The following is a 17,294-nucleotide window of genomic DNA, read 5'->3' on the forward strand; positions in this document are numbered from 1 at the left end:
TAAAAAAAAATTTTTAGGCACCAAGTCACTCACTTTCCTATCAGAGATTTGTTTTTCAGCTGGAAATGACCGTAAGGATCATCTGATTAATGTTCTAATTGTGCAGCTGGGGAATGTGAAGCCCAGGGGGATTACATGGCCTGGCCAGGCGCCCCGGTGAGGGTGCAGAGCTAGACCTCGGTGCTAAAAGCCCAAGCCCCGGTTCAGAGTCTGTCCGTGACTAGCTAATGGCTTATCTCAGAATATAGGCAGAAGAGGCCTGGAAAGTAGCATGTGGGTTGGTTATAACACCATGATCTGCTAACAAAAAATGCTTTCATTGCTGCGGTACCCCATGTAATTTTGCCTTCCCAGTAGAAAGGGAACTGATGTCAAAGACCTGGGGTCCACCTTGCCGTGGCATTGCTCTGCCTTGACCTCGGGCATGTCACCTGCCTTTCCTGCCTTCAAAGGGCTCCATCTGTTACACTTCTAAAATATCTCTGGAAGGCTGTACAAGAAACTGCTACTACTGGTGGTCCTGGAGAGGGGAACTGGGTGCCCGGGGAACAGGGCTGGGAGAGACCTCATGTTACGTTCTTTTGCATATTATGGATTTTGACCATGTAGCTGGACAGCCCATTCAAAATGGTACACAGAAACTTAAAAATAAATAATGAACAAATATATTTACCCATCTCTCCTCCCCCTCAGGTTATGTTCAAATAAATAAATAACAGGCTTCATCTGCCCCACAAGGAGACGTTCCCAGCTTCCACATTAATAGACCAGGAAGATATGAGAAAATGGGCAGTGCGCTTTGATCAAAATAGAGGATAATTCATACCTTTTACTTATGCTGCCTTTCTAAGGGAATTTAATGTAGGATAAGTGCAGTAATCAAGAGAAATATACTTTGTGCAACTCTGGAGCTCTATGGCAAAAAAAAATCATAAAGAGAGGAGCTTACTTTGACAAGTATCATTCAAGTGCCCAGTTGTAACTAACCTGTGGTTTCCATGCCCTGACTCCAAAGCATCAACAATCCTGGTTCCCGATGTACAGAAATAAGGACACTCTGCTCATTTAACATTTGAGCTGATTAACGAACATGCTGTCTACCAACATCAAACTCCTCCACGGAGAGGGCTGAGGGCTTCCTAATTTATAAAAGGCATGCCAGCTGCACGAAAAGAAACAATTCCAGGTCTAATATGAACCACGACATAAGCTATGCCATGTCAACAGTTTGGGCTGAGAAGGCCACCTGCCCTGTCTCTCTTCTCTCAAGTTCTTGCCTCTTCACACGCATGGGAGCTTCTGGTGGGGCCTTTGCAAGGCTCCTCCTGTACTTTCTAGAGCGTGAGAGACTGCCGACCTCTCGTGGTCACCTATCATCTATTCCATGGCGACTCTTCGTCCCACATGCAGAGCGTAGACAACCTCTGAGCCCTGTCTTGGGCACTTTGGTTCGAGGCTGGAAAAGGAAGCCTAAGGCATTAGGTTTTAGAAATGAGGGAGAGGCACCTTTGCCCCTGTTGCCTGGAATAGGCCCATCACCTGCCACTCATTTTCCTCCTTTACAGCTAGGCCACCACCTTTACCAGGAAGCCTCCCTTGACTACCCCTCTCCTCCTCTGGTGCCCATTCTTGGTCCTCCCATAATACCCTGTGCATATTTTGTTTAGTATGTTGTTTTTATAATTATCCATTTGTGGAGGAAGCCTCCCCCACCAGGCTATGAGCACTTTTGAAGGGAGACACTACATCTAATTCATTATATAGCTCCAGCACTTGTACATAGTAGGTGTTTGATAAATACTTAATTTGTTTATTTTTAATGAATTTATGTGACACCTGGGCCGTGTTTCAAAGCAGACCAACGGAACAACAAGCAATCTGTGTGAATGACAATGGCCTACAGCATGAATGGGAGGAAGCGGGAGATACTGAGACTGATAAGGGAAATGTGATGAGATTATGAAGGGCTGAAGTCATCTAAAGCACTTGAACTTTAGGATATTTTGTACAGCACAGAGAATATGGCCAATACTTTACAATAACTTTAAATGGAGTGTAATCTATAAAAATACTGAATCATGATGTTGTACACCTGAAACTAATATAATATTAGTCCACTATATTTCAATTAAAAAAAAAACAAAAAAAAAAAGAGCTTCGATTTTAACCCAGGCAATGGGAACTAGCCATCGTCCCTGCCAGAGCATCAGTGGTATTATGGGATGCTTCCTTATGTGGAACTATCCCTCCAGCCATCTTGGTCCCCACCCTCCAAATGCCAGTAGTGTCCCCCAGACCTTATGGCAACCAAAAAAGTCTCCACACATTTCCAAATATCCCCAGGAGTGTAATTCTGGTCCCTGTTGAGAACAACTAAGCTTAAGATTTTTTTTTTTTTTAGGCAGAAGGATGACAAGATCAATTTGTATTTCAGGAAACCATCTCTGGTGATCAGGTTGAAGAAAGGCTGGAAAAAAAGGAAATCAGAGGCAGGAAATGTAGCTCAAGAGGTGACTGCAACAGTCCAGATAATGAGAGGTAATCAGGTCTTGCATTAAGGCGAAGGTGGTAAAGATGGAGCAGAGGTGAGATATTCAAGAAACAGTCACAAAGAGAATCACAGGACTTGCTAATCAAGCAGCTATGGGAGGTTGAGAATAAGACAAAAGGGAGGGTTTCCCTAGTGGCTCAGTGCTTAAGAATCTGCCTGCCAATGCAGGGGACACGGGTTCGAGCCCTGGTCCGGGAAGATCCCACATGGTGCAGAGCAACTAAGCCCGTGAGCCACAACTACTGAGCCTGCACTCTACAGCCCACGAGGCACAACTACTGAAGCCCGCGTGCCTAGAGCCCATGCTCCGCAACAAGAGAAGCCACCACAATAAGCCCACGCACCACAATGAAGGGTTGCCCCCGCTCGCTGCAACTAGAGAGTGCCCCCGTGCAGCAACGAAGACCCAACGCAGCCAAATAAATAAATAAATAAATATATAAATATATTAAAAAACAAAACAAACACATGCCCTTCACTCATAAAAAAAGATAACCTAACTTGCATACTAGGGTGGATAGAATCCAAGAGTCAACACAGAAGAACTGGTTATGCGTGTTAAAATAGACAACTATGGGAGGAAGTTCTTTGCTTCCTTGAAAATGGTTTACAAGTGTCTGAATAAACACATTAGTTAGGCGCCATGAGAAGAGAGGAGGCGGCCCAAGGAATGTGATGGCGAGAATAAGGAGATGAAGGGCAGAAGCTTAGGAAACAATATTAAAAGGGCAGGCAGAGCAGAAGCCATGGCAAGAGAATGCAAAGGGGCAGAGGGGGCAGGACCAGTGGATTGGGCCTGGTTCTGATGGATGGGAACTGCAGCAAGCTTTCCTGGAATCGGAGGTGCATGCAAACTTCTGCTCCTTTGATATACACCACTGCGGAAACTACGTGTTGTGCAAGAGAGGAGTAACCCTGTTGTCAAGTTGGCCAGAAATGTGTGTAGGAAATATAAAAGGAGGGTGACACAGATCGTCTGCACACCAGCTCTTCCTTTTGAGACATCTAGTCGCAAATAAAACAATATGGGATGGGCTTCCCTGGTGGCGCAGTGGTTAAGAATCTGCCTGCCAATGCAGAGGACAAGGGTTCAAGCCCTGGTCCGGGAAGATCCCACATGCCGCGGAGCAACTAAACCTGTGTGCCACAACTACTGAGCCCGCGCTCTAGAGTCCGTGAGCCACAACTACTGAGCCCGTGTGCCACAACTACTGAAGTCCACGTGCCTAGAGCCCGTGCTCCGCAACAAGTGAAGCCACTGCAATGAGACGCCCATGCACCGCAACGAAGAGTAGCCCCTGCTCACCGCAACTAAAGAAAGCCTGCGTGCAGCAACGAAGACCCAACGCAGCCAAAAATAAAGAAATTTAAGAAAATATATATATGGGAAATCATAGCTTCCCTGTGCTAACCATGGAAACTCCCACCATAATGTTATATGGGGGTCAGGGTATGCTCGTAAGCTGGGAACTCATAAAACTAAGGGCGGAACTGCCTGACGAACAAAGCTGCTGTGCTCTGCTGGTGGGACACGGGGACCTGGACGCTCTGAGCGTACCCTGGAGTAGACATTTGATTGTTTCCTAGAGCCCATCCTTCCTGAGTCCTCCTAAGGACCTATCCTGGTCTCAATGGAGCCTATGAGCTGGAGGTAGGACCATAGCCCATGCTCTGGGGTGAGCTGTGATTAGCGTATGCCAGCCAGCACGTCCTGGTTGGGGGTTGTGGGAGGGGTTTGTTCAGTAATGGAGAATGTGACTCAACGCAGATCAATGCAATGGGAAGGGATTTCTACCTGCCAAAAGTATGGAAAAAAGAAGTCTTCTCACTCCATTAAGAAAAACTACTGGAAGAGACGCTCTCTATTCCTGCTGGACATGCACAAGGAAGTAGGTAGCCCATGGGAGCTGCTGGTAGCCAGCTTGCAACCATGAGGGATAAGGCAGACACTGAAGAAGGCCGAGGGGAGAGAAGGAGAGAAGGAGAGAAGGAAAGAAACTGGGGTCCTGGTTACATCACCGAAAGCCTAGCCCAAGCCTTACCTGGAGTCCATCCTGACTACTGGACTTTTCAGTTAGTAAGCCAATAAATTCTACTTTCTCAGTCAAGTTATGAGAGGCTTGCAGCTTTCTGCCATCAGAGGATTCCTAACTGATGTGTCCATTCTCTTATGATGACAAATCTCTAAAAGCACCTGGAGAGAATTCAGTGTGAATATGGCTTTCAGCTCAGGGATGTCTTAAGCACAAAAGAATGCTATGATAAGGCCGGTGTCGTGAACGTGAATGGCGATACAAGGTACAGGTCTGCAGGCAAATCTGCTGATGCTGCTTGGGAAAAATCGACTGATAGAGGGAGAAGAGCCTCTCAGAGACGAGGCGAGAACCACGGCTCCAAGTCCCACCCAGTACTCACGTGTCTCCTCTCAGCATCGGTGCCGTGCTGCCCCTGGAAGCAGGCCACCAGGCGCTTCTGGGAATGGTGACACATGGAGCGCACTGTGTCCAAGCGCCGCTCGATCTGACAACACAAAGACAGACGAGCCGTTGGCAAGGCTCAAGGCCAACTCAGCCTCTTCCTCCTGTGGTGTTTGCATGTAGGCAGGAAAAAGCATCCTGCCGTTGAATTTTTCACTTGGATGTAAATGGAAATGGTTCCCATGCAGCTACACCAGGGTTTCTCACTATTGATAAGTGGGCTGGAGAATTCTGGGTTGTGGGCAGCTGTCCCGTGCATTATCAGTAGGTTTACCATCATTTCTGGTCTCCACCCACTAGATGCCAGTAGCACCCAACTCCCCTCTTCGTGACAACCAAGACTGCCCCCAAACATTGTCAAATATCCCCCCAGAGGGCAAAATCACCCCTAGTTGAGAAACACTGAGTTTTCAGATCCCTTAAAGGCTGAATTTATGTCCAGGGGTAGGGGACAGCCCTGACTAGAACCTGCTATCAGATAAGTGGTGACAAACTCACACACTACAGCACCAGCAAAGTCCCAGGTCCAACCAGCAGAACTGCAAATGAACAGCCTAAGCCCAGCCTCAGGCCCAAGGCCAAGTGGGAAAGCCACAGGGACATTCAGCTCTCTCCTGCACATGGCAATGGAGCCTTCCACACACGGTACAACAGACAGAGAATCAAAAAAAATGTTCCACAACTAAAACTCAAGAACAACGTTTTCAAAATTATTCCTTATTGGGCTTGGGGTGGTTTTTTTTTTTTTTTTTTTAATAATAAACCTCTAAAGCAGAATGGACAGCCAGCAGTAAGAAACACTGACTTAGGGGGCCCACACATCACGATTAGCTTCCCAAAATATTATTGCTGGGATATGGCTGTTTATGGCAAAGAGAGCTGCTTTTTACAGGAAGGAATGCCAAAAATGTGTATTCTGATGACTCATTAAGAATGAGGGCAGGCCCTTAGGGATGCTTTCTATTTTAAAGAAAAATCAACAAGTTCAAAGCAGAATACATTTTTACCCCAAAACATTTTACCCAATGAGATGGTTTTGTGCCTCTTTCTCAAGCAGCCCTTCTTCAGATCCAACCAAGGCCCCATCCCAGGACCCCGATCTGCAGCCACATTTATTTAGGGCCAGATGCCACATTACTTGCCCCAAATCTTATAATGACCCGATTCTAAGACATTGGAAAACTAATACACATTCTTCATTTGCCACAAAAGCGGGGGGGGGAGGGGAGAAAACCCCCAAAACTCCATTTCACTTGATTCCAATTTCCACTAGAATGTAAAGTCCAAAGGGATAGGGCCTTGGTCTGTTTTGTTCACAGATTTATCCCAAGTGCCTAGATCACTGCCTGGCCCAAATGGAAGGTAATATTTGTTGAAAGAACAAGTATATATATTGTATATACCCTGTACAAGGTATTAGAAAAACAACAGTAAGTAAATTGTGGTTCCCACCCTCCTGGGATTCACAGCCTCCTGGGTAAACTCCATACAAACAAGATAAAAAGGCAGCCTCTTGAACTGCTCTACCAGAGATCTAAGAAAAGAGGCAGGAGAAAGAGCAAATTAAGGGAAGTCTCACATCAGAAACAAAGTAATCTCTGTGGGGGCTTCTCTGGTGGCGCAGTGGTTGAGAGTCCGCCTGCCGATGCAGGGGACGCGGGTTTGTGCCCTGGTCCGGGAGGATCCCACATGCCACGGAGCAGCTGGCCCCGTGGGCCACGGCCACTGAGCCTGCACGGGAGAGGCCACAGCGGTGAGGGGGCCGCGTACCGAAAAAAAAAAAAAAGCTCTGTGGCTTGTGACAGTGGTAATCACACCAACAAATCACTAATATAATATTTAGCCCTCACTACGTGACGGGCCCCACTCCCAGTGCTAACCATGTTTAACCCATGAATCCCTCCTAACAAACCCATGCGGTGATACAGTGATTACCCTCCTTTTAGAGAAGTGGAAACTGAGGCAGAGGGAGGTTAAGTGAATTCCCGAGGCCACCGAGCTAGTCAGGGGCAGACCTGGGATGGGAATCCAGGTGGCTGGTCACCAGACCCAGCACTCAGCACTTTGAACCATTACACGCCTTCTTTACGGTTAAAAAAAAAACCCAGAAATCAGAGCAGGAAAACAATTGCCGCAGACGTGGAGTATCTGTGTTATAAAATAAGGAGCTCCTATATCCTGTGACAAACCATAATGGAAAAGAATATGAAAAAGAATGTACATATGTGTATAACTGAATCACTTTGTTGTACAGCAGAAATTAACACAGCATTGTAAATCAACTATACTTCAATAAAATAAATTTAAAAATAAAGGGAGCTCCTAGAAACTAGCAAACTCCTCAGGCCCCAGCGGACGTTTGGGCAAAGGGACAAGCACAGACAGTCACTGTCTGAGTCCCGTGCGATCTCTGCCATCCTCCACCTGCCTGCAAGGCCTCTGGCCTCCTTGCAGGGCTTAAAGGATGAAATGGAATGACGTATATTACTGACGTGGGATGTAGGTGGGAGAATGCTGACAGGAAAACCTAGTGTAACCACACCAAACAATATTTCTAAAATTCTGAAAATGGATTTGAAATATCTGATAAAAACCAGTGAGGAAATACTGTTAAGAATCTGATTCTTAAACTATAATATTGTACATCAACTATGCCTTAATAAAATTTTTTTAAAGATTATGATTCCTTAATAAATCGTTTCTTGAAAAAACCCTTCTAATCCTTGATAAAAACTTCTAGTCCTCAAAAGTAGAAAAAAAAAAAGTGCTCTTAAAATCTTCTACCTGCAGAAGACTGCCATAATTTAGAAGGCTGTTTTGGCATGGTGGGGCAGAAATAGCTTTTTTTAAAATTATGCAGCTCCTTCTCTGCATGGGAAGAGACAGAAAGCCACCTGGGAGCAGATCTCTGGTCTCCAGGGACTCGCTGGAGTGCACCAGAGGCAGGTGATGGAAATGAGAGGCAAGGAGAAGGTGCAGAAGGGGTCCTGTCCTTCACAAAGTATTCGGTGTGGGTGGGGACGGAGTGGGGTTGGCTAAAGTGATGTGTATAAAGGGTCCAGGCCCTCCTGGGAGAAACTCCCAGCCCCAAAGTTAGGGAAACCTGTTGAGAAATGGCGTGAGTGGCCCTGGCTAAGGTCCCCAGCAGGAAACGCCCCTCCCTATGGAAAGGAAAGTCTGGCCCATTGGTGTGAGGCCACACTAGGGCCCCTGGGGAGTTCTGAGATCTGGTCACTGTCTCTGAGACTCTGAGTCCTTCAGGACCCAACTTAGGCCAGTTTTAGGGAAGAAGCATAAAAGGGAGCAAAAAACCTGAAATCTAGGTTGGAACCAGTGGGGCCACTGCTGCAGCTGGCAGAGCCTGTCCCATCAAGGTCGCCAGCGCAGCAGCCTGCCCAGGACGCATGACCAGGCCACAGTGCCAGTGGACCGGCCGGGCCAGCCAGGCTCCTCCCCCGTGCTCACCCCAACACCTGGCACTTGAACGCAGGACTAGCTCCATCTGAACTTCATAACATGACACCCAAGTTTCAGATCCCCTTTTGATCACCGCACAACTCAACTGCTTTTCTTTCCTGCTCAAAACCATGCTAATCACACTAATTCTGTTTCAGGCAAAACCCCCCAAAAAGCAAAGAACCAGAAGCTTCAGTTCTTCCTATGGGTTTTTGTTGCTGTTGTTGTTTAAACAGAGCACTTTTAAAAGTCTTTCTTTTGTTACCTGTAACAGATCTTCACTGAGGACTTCTGTTTTCTCGGCTCTGTGGGAAAAATGAAAAGTTCAAAATCAGACATTCAGAAATAAAAAGCAACTCATGAAATCGAGTAATTATTGTCCTGGAGTTTAAAACAAAACAGACAGAAATGAATGATCACAAGGGGACAAATTTTACCAATTTTTATATCAGAGGGCAACTTAAGAAAAAAACCAAAGAAAAAAAACAAATGAGGGGCTTCCCTGGTAGCACAGTGGTTAAGAATCCACCTGCCAATGCGGGAGACACAGGTTTGAGCCCTGGTCTGGGAAGATCCCACATGCCACAGAGCAACTAAGCCCGTGTACAACTACTGAGCCTGCACTCTACAGCCTGCAAGCCACAACTACTGAGCTTGTGCGCTGCAAATACTGAAGCCCACGTGCCCTAGAGCCCATGCTGTGCAACCCGCACAGCATGAGAAACCCGCACACCACAGTGAAGAGTAGCCCCTGCTCTCCGCAACTAGAGAAAGCTGTGTGCAGCAACAAAGACCCAACACAGCCAAAAATAAATAAATTTATTTAAAAAAAAAACAAATGAAAGTTTGCAGAGAATAGCACCCCAAAACAAGAACAAATGATTGAGACCAGTGGTGCTCAAACTTGGGCATGCACAGACCCACCAGGGGGTTGGGGGAGGATGTGCTGTCTTAAAATGCCATTTTCCTGGTCTCACCTCAAGAGTTTCTAATTCCATAGGTCTGGAGTGAGACCCTGCATTTTTTTTTGAATTTTATTAATTTTTTTATACAGCAGGCTCTTATTAGTCATCAATTTTATACACATCAACATATACATGTCAATCGCAATCTCCCAATTCATCACACCACCACCCCCACCTCCTGCCGCTTTCCCCCTTGGTGTCCATACGTTTGTTCTCTACATCTGCATCTCTATTTCTGCCCTGCAAACCAGTTGATCTGTACCATTTTTCTAGGTTCCACATATATGCGTTAATATATGATATTTGTTTTTCTCTTTCTGACTTCATTCTGTATGACAGTCTCTAGATCCATCCACGTCTCTACAAATGACCCAATTTCGTTCCTTTTTATGGCTGAGTAAAATTCCATCGTATATATGTGCCACATCTTCTTTATCCATTTGTCTGTTGATGGGCATTTAGGTTGCTTCCATGACATGGCTATTGTAAATAGTGCTGCAGTGAACATTGGGGTGCATGTGTCTTTCTGAATTATAGTTTTCTCTGGGTATATGCCCAGTAGTGGGATTGCTGGGTCATATGGTAGTTCTATTTTTAGTTTTTTAAGGAACCTCCATACTGTTCTCCATAGTGGCTGTATCAATTTACATTCCCACCAACAGTGCAAGAGGGTTCCCCTTTCTCCACACCCTCTCCAGCATTTCTTGTTCGTAGATTTTCTGATGATGCCCATTCTAACTGGTGTGAGGTGATACCTCATGGTAGTTTTGATTTGCATTTCTCTAATGATTAGTGATGTTGAGCAGCTTTTCATGTGCTTCTTGGCCATCTGTATGTCTTCTTTGGAGAAATGTCTGTTTAGGTCTTCTGCCCATTTTTGGATTGGGTTGTTTGTTTTTTAAATATTGAGCTGCATGAGCTGTTTATATATTTTGGAGATCAATTCTTTGTCCGTTGATTCGTTCGCAAATATTTTCTCCCATTCTGAGGGTTGTCTTTTCATTTTGTTTATGGTTTCCTTTGCTGTGCAAAAGCTTTTAAGTTTTATTAGGTCCCACTTGTTTATTTTTGTTTTTATTTCCATTACTCTAGGAGGTGGATCAAAAAAGATCTTGCTTTGATTAATGTCAAAGAGTGTTCTTCCTACGTTTTCCTCTAAGAGTTTTATAGCGACCGGTCTTACGTTTAGGTCTCTAATCCATTTTCAGTTTATTTTTGTGTATGGTGTTAGGAAGTGTTCTAATTTCATTCTTTTACATGCAGCTGCCCAGTTTTCCCAACACCACTTATTAAAGATTCTGTCTTTTCCCACTGTATATCCTTGCCTCTTTTGTCATAGACTAGTTGACCATAGGTGTGTGAGACCCTGCATTTTTAACAAGCCCCTCCCTGCCCAGAATTCCATGGCAGGAGGCCTGTAGACCACACTTTGAGAAAAGACTGCTCTAGAGAAAATTAAACTTCAGTTCTTCAAATAACCATTTCTGAGTTTCACAGCAAACAAGTCTGTCACAAATCCAGAAACGTTAATGCAATGAGTAACAACAATTGAGTCTTCCTTCCTTCAGCTATCTCATCTTTATTTTCAAAAGAAACAAAGTGGGGCTTCCCTGGTGGTGCAGTGGTTGAGAGTCCGCCTGCCGATGCAGGGGACACAGGTTCGTGCCCCGGTCCGGGAAGATCCCACATGCCGTGGAGCGGCTGGGCCCGTGAGCCATGGCCGCTGAGCCTGCGCGTCCGGAGCCTTTGCTCCACAACGGGAGAGGCCACAACAGTGAGAGGCCTGTGTACCGCAAAAAACAAAACAAACAAACAAAAAAACCCAAAGTATTTTCACAACTTTCCCTTATCTATGCTTCAGAACTCCTGTGGACTTCAAGGACCTTTCTAGAAGATCCATGTGGCAGCCAACAATCTACTTTTAGTTTTTAGTTCTATTTTTAGTTTTTTAAGGACCCTCCATACTGTTCTCCATAGTGGCAGTATCAATTTACATTCCCACCAACAGTGCAAGAGGGTTCCCTTTTCTCCACACCCTCTCCAGCATTTGTTGTTTGTAGATTTTCTGATGATGCCCATTCTAACTGGCAGAGCATTCTGAGCTGTTGGAGCCTCAGCTGCCAGATCACGATCATTTTTTACAAAGACTTTTTCTCCACAGTCCAAAAAGGCAGCATTGTTGCCATACAATGTTATACCCAGAATCACTACAAAGTGACATTTTGGATTTCTGGCTCAAATAGTGATTGAAACCAAGTCATTTAACATTCCCTACCAAATTCCCATTGAAACGAACCGGGAAATTTTTAAAGGAAAAAGAAAAAAACTGTTTCAGTTCTGATCATTGAAGGAGGGGGGAAGGAAGAGCATCAATGAACCAGAAAATTTGAAGCCTTTTTATCAGATACACTGCACCATGGAAGGTTGCATGATCTTGCCCATGAACCAACGCAAGAGAAGGAAAAGCCATTTGGCCCAAAATGGTGGGATCCCCTAGAATGACCTCAAAACACTGCTAGGCTCAGAGCAGCACGAGACGCAACAAGTACGGTGGCCCACACCCCCAGCCCACACTTGGGAGACGGCATGTCAAGTTAAACCCAGGCGTTGGCACAGAGAATTCCAATACTGGTCGTCACAGCAGTACCCCAGTTAACTTGGAGATGCCTATAGGAGTGGCTCACTCATTGGTTTCTGCAGGAAAATGGAACTCTGACCTGACTCAAATACCTCCCAGGTCCAGAGGAGCCCAGCCTGGAGATGAGGTCGAGGTCCCAGCTTCCAGAAGAGGTCAACTCTCAACTCTATGAACAAGTTCTGCAAGCAGCAAGCCAATATGCCATCCCAGCCCTCGCTTGGCACACGTGGTGCCAGGCACTGCTGAAGCACCAAACCCAGGTAGTCACGCCAGTTAGGGAAGTGGAGCAGGGCCCCAGCTGACTATAAGCTCAAGCAAGCAGCCTCAGAAAGAAGTCTGACAGTTGGCCTAGCAGGGACAGACCTGGCATGAGACTGCCATAGCTTCACCACTACTCCCTCTCAGTCAACAGCCTTGCCACTCCTCAAGCAAAGTACCACCACTGGACTATGTAACTTTCACCTTGTCTTCACTGGCCAGAACCCAAAGGTCTGGATAGGGCCCTGGGCACCTCTGACAGCACTCTGAAATCTCCTTCTGTAGGTATAAGTATACACAGAGAAGAGTACCAAGGCCTATTAAAATATTCACAAGTTCAAAAGAATAGATTCAGAGCAAATATGTCCTCTTTTGAAACAAAATTTTTAAAATAGAAGAGGAAAACTTAGTTTCAAAATCCCAATGTGGTACAGATGGCCAGTGGGCACATGAAAAGATGCTCAACATTGCTAACTGTTAGAGAAATGCAAATCAAAACTACAATGAGGTACCACCACACTGGTCAGAATGGCTATCATTAAAAAGTCTACAAATAACAAATGCTGGAGAGAGTGTGGAGAAAAGGGACCCCTCCTACACTGTTGGTGGGAATGTAAGTTTCCACTATGGAAAACAGTATAGAGGTTCCTTAAAAACTAAAAATAGAGTTATTGTATGATCCAGCAATCCCACTCCTGGGCATATATTGCAGACAAAATTATAATTCAAAAAGATATATGTATCCCAACATTCACTGCAGCACGATTTACAATAGGCAAGACATGGAAGCAACATAACTGTCCATCAACAAATTAATAAAGAAGATGTGGTATATATAAACAATGGAATATTACTCAGCCATACAAAAGAATACAATAATGTCACTTGCAGCCACCTGGATGGACCTAGAGATTACCATACTAAGTGAAGAAAGTCAGACAGAGAAGGACAAGTATCATATGATATCACCTATATGTGGAATCTAGAATATGATTCAAATGAACTTACTTACAAAACAGAAACAGATTCACAGACATAGAAAACAAACTTATGGTTACCACAGGGGAAGAGGGAAGAAGGAATAAATTAGTAGGAGTTTGGGATTAACAGGGACAAACTACTATATATAAAATAGATACACAACAAGGTCCTACTGTATAGCACAGGAAACTATATTCAATATCTTATAATAAACCATAATGGAAAAGAATATATATATGTGTATGTGTAACTGAATCACTTTGCTATAAATCAGAAATTAACACAACACTGTAAACCAACTATACTTCAATTAAAAATTAATTAATTAATAAGATAAAATAAAATCCCAATGAGGGTGCTTAGCAGGTATGACTTAGTAACAGCTCAGTGGTCCAGGAGAACCAACTCTGTGCATCTCATCCCAGCTCCTTGTTCAGTGACCTCACACTGGTAACATGAAATGAAAAAAAATCTAATACAATGCAAACAAATGCAAGTAATACAAATCAGGGTTTTTTTTTGAGAGTCAGTTATATGAGCATAGCACTGAGACAGCCACAAAGAAAACAAAGCCAATATAAAAAGAAAGCAAGAATTAACTTTGGAAAAATCAAAAAGTCCATAGGCACTACTATGCTCAGCTGCAAATAAAAACTGCAATGAGGTACAGTTTTATTTGTCAATTATACATCAGTAAAGCTGGGGCGAAAATAATCTTTCCTGATTATAGGCAATTTTAAATAATTTCAGTGAAGTAAGTCAGACAGAGAAAGACAAATATCAAGAAAGATTATTTTCTCCCCAGCTTTACTGAAGTATAATTGACAAATAAAACTGTATATATTTGGGCTTCCCTGGTGGCACAGTGGTTGAGAGTCCGCCTGCCGATGCAGGGGACATGGGTTCGTGCCCCGGTCCGGGAAGATCCCACATGCTGCGGAGCGGCTGGGCCCGTGAGCCATGGCTGCTGAGCCTGCGCGTCCGGAGCCTGTGCTCCGCAACAGGAGAGGCCACAACAGTGAGAGGCCCGCGTACCGCAAAAAAAACCCCAAAAAACAAACAAAAAAAACTGTATATATTTCAAGTATACAGTGTGATGATTTGACTTACATAGACATTGTGACATGACTACCACAATCAGGTTAATGAACACATCCATTACCTTTTTTGTTATAGTTGTGAGAATGCTTAAGATCTACTCTCTTAGCAGATGTCAAGTATGTATTACTAACTATAGTCACCATGCTGTACATTAGATCCCCAGAATTTATTCATCTTATAACTGAAGGCTTGTACCCTTTGACAAGCATCTCCCCATTTCCCTGATTCCCCAGTCCCTGGTAACCACCATTCTACTCTCTGTTTCCATGAGTTTGACTTTTTTTTTTTTTTTTTAAGATTTCACATATAAGTGAGATCATATAGTATTTGTCTTTCTCTGTCTGGTTTATTTCACTTAGCATAATGTCCTTCATAACGTCATCCATGTGTTGCAAATGGCAGGATTTCCTGATTTCCTTCTTTCTCGTGGCTGAATAACGTTCCTGTGTGTGTGTGTATACAACTTCTTTATCTATCCATCCATCGTTGACAGACACTTAGGTTGTTTCTGTATCTTAGCTACTGTGACTATGCTACAATGACCATGGGAGCCCAGATATCTCTTTGAAATACTGATTTCACTTCCTTTGGATATATACCCAGAAGTGGGATTGCTGGATCATACGGTAGTTCTATTTTTATTTTTTGAGGAACCTCCATACTGTTTTACTTAATGGCTGTACCAATTTACACCACCAACAATGCAGAAGGGTTCCAATTACCTGTTGGCCATATGGAAAAGTGTTTTCACTGGATAAATGTCTATTTAGGTCCTTTGACCATTTTTTGATCAGGTTAGTTGGTTTTTTTGCTATTGCATTATATGAGTTTACTATTGAATTATATATATATTTTTTGGATATATGGTTTAGATATATGGTTTGCAAACGTTTTCTGCCATTCCAATAGACGCCTTTTCATTTTGTAGACTGTTTCCTTAGCTGTGCTGAAGCTTTTTAGTTTCATATAGCCCCATTTGTTTATTTTGCTTTTGTTGTCAGTGCTTTGAGTGTCATATATGAAACTATTGCCAAGACCAATATCAAGGAGTTTTTCCCCTATTTTCTTCTAGGACCTTTATGGTTTCAGGTATTATATTTAAGTCTTTAATCCATTTCAAGTTAACTTTTGTGAGCGGTATAAGGTAGGAGTCCAGTTTCATTCTTTTGCATATGTATATCGATTTTTTCCAACACCATTTCAAATAGACTATCCTTTCCCTATTGTGTATTCCTGATGCCCTTGTCGAAGATTAATTGACCATATATGTGTGGGTTTATTTCTGGGCTCTCTATTCTGTTCCATTGGCCTACGTGTCTGTTTTTATCCCAGTGCCATACTGCTTTGATTATTGTAGCTTCATAATATCGTTTGAAATCAGGAAGTGTGATGCCTTCAGCTTTGTTCTTACTCAGTATTGCTTTAGCTATTTAGGGGTCTTTTGTGGTCCCATATGAATTTGAGGAGTCTTTTTTCTATTTCTGTGAAAAACGCCATTGGAATTTTGATGTGACTATACTGAATCTATAGATTGAGTAGTATGGACAGTTTAACAATACTAATTCTTCCAATCCATGAATATGGGATATCTATGAAAGATTACTTTTAAGTTACAAATCACGATTGTGGAATGTAATATACAAATTGGGGTAGCTCCTTCACACAAAAATTCCCCCAATGGCCTGTGTTATCCCCATCTTAATTTTAGGGAACCATCAATGTCCCCACCTCCCCCAATATGCGGTCCAAATGACCTGACTTCCCTCATCACTGTGACTCATCCAAGGCTCAGCCCTTTCTATGCTGAAGTGTTTTGGAACATTCATCTTTACCAGAGATGTGGAATTTTTACCTAAGGAAAGTTCAGCAATTAGCATTCAGGATACCAGCCAAGGTCCCCATTTAAAAGCCATTTACCTAAGCCAAAGAAACTTGGTTTTACTGAGATTGAACTTATCAAGACAAAGTGATCCAATCATAAAAACAACACTTACTAAACTGGATTGTTTTCAATCAAACATTTTGCTACACAGACCTAAACTTTTTGCATATGGGTTTTTTTCTGCTTTGTCAGAGCTTTCTTTGTGTCCAATGTTCCATGCTTGAAAACACACTTGATGTTTCCTGTCTGTAACTGGAAAAACAATACAAAGCAGGAAGGCACTTCCCACTCGCCATTTTACTCTGGGGGTTGTTTTTTCCTATGCAAGTTGCTGTGCGATTTCACTAGTCATTCAAGCAAGGCTTACACCAGGCAGGATTTTTAATTTATTTATCACTTTCTGGTAAAGCGTAACATTTTTTCCTCCTAATTCCCAAAGCCTAAAAGCAGCAGTGCTGTGCGGGTTGTGATGTGTTCACCTTTTCCAGAAATGCTCAAATGAGGAGACAGGATCAAAGGAAAATTTCCAATTGGGCCTGATAATTTCCATCTCTAACCATGGACTGATTTCTGGAGGAGTTTCTGCCATCACGACACTCAATGCCAGACTCCACTATCGTGAACTGCCATTCTGCTTCCCAGGGCACAGACATCTGTTTAAAGTATGTACCATGGGAGCCATGGAAATAAACGCTCAAGCCCACATCTTCAATGCACTCTGTGGTCTTCCAAGCACTGAGTATTACTGACCTCATCCCTGCTCAACAGAGCTCCCTGGGGGCAGGGACCAGGTCTACCTTAGCATCACCCCTCCGCCAGTACCTAGCTTAGCCCCTGCCTGCCACACAGTAGGCGCTTAGTAAATATACACTGAATGAACGAATGACAAAGTAAATGGCTGTCACTATGACAGAGAAAGGTTTGAAAAAAAGAATTTTCTAGATTTCAAAAGAGATAGCAAGGAAAAAACTCAGTAACACTAAGG

General features: G+C 43.7%; 1 protein-coding gene across 8 annotated transcripts in view; it reads right to left on the reverse strand.

Moving 5' to 3' along the window:
* ARHGAP17 (Rho GTPase activating protein 17) overlaps window positions 1-17,294 on the reverse strand; it is a 91,166-nt gene that overhangs the window by 47,137 nt on the left and 26,735 nt on the right. For 7 of the 8 annotated variants that reach the window (XR_004345608.1, XR_004345609.1, XM_032603811.1 and 4 more), the window contains exons 2-3: window positions 8,750-8,789; window positions 4,967-5,071 (exon numbers count right to left, since the gene is read on the reverse strand). Coding sequence is in view for 5 of the 8 variants with exons in the window: in XM_032603811.1 (XP_032459702.1) it covers window positions 4,967-5,071; window positions 8,750-8,789 (145 nt within the window). In the remaining 3 variants the exon portion in view is untranslated. Of the gene's footprint in view, window positions 1-4,962; window positions 5,072-8,749; window positions 8,790-17,294 lie in introns of those variants that run through there. The other variant, XR_004345610.1, reaches the window with a different exon arrangement.

This window comes from Phocoena sinus, chromosome 15 (assembly GCF_008692025.1).
Source record: "Phocoena sinus isolate mPhoSin1 chromosome 15, mPhoSin1.pri, whole genome shotgun sequence".
Lineage (NCBI taxonomy): Eukaryota > Metazoa > Chordata > Mammalia > Artiodactyla > Phocoenidae > Phocoena > Phocoena sinus.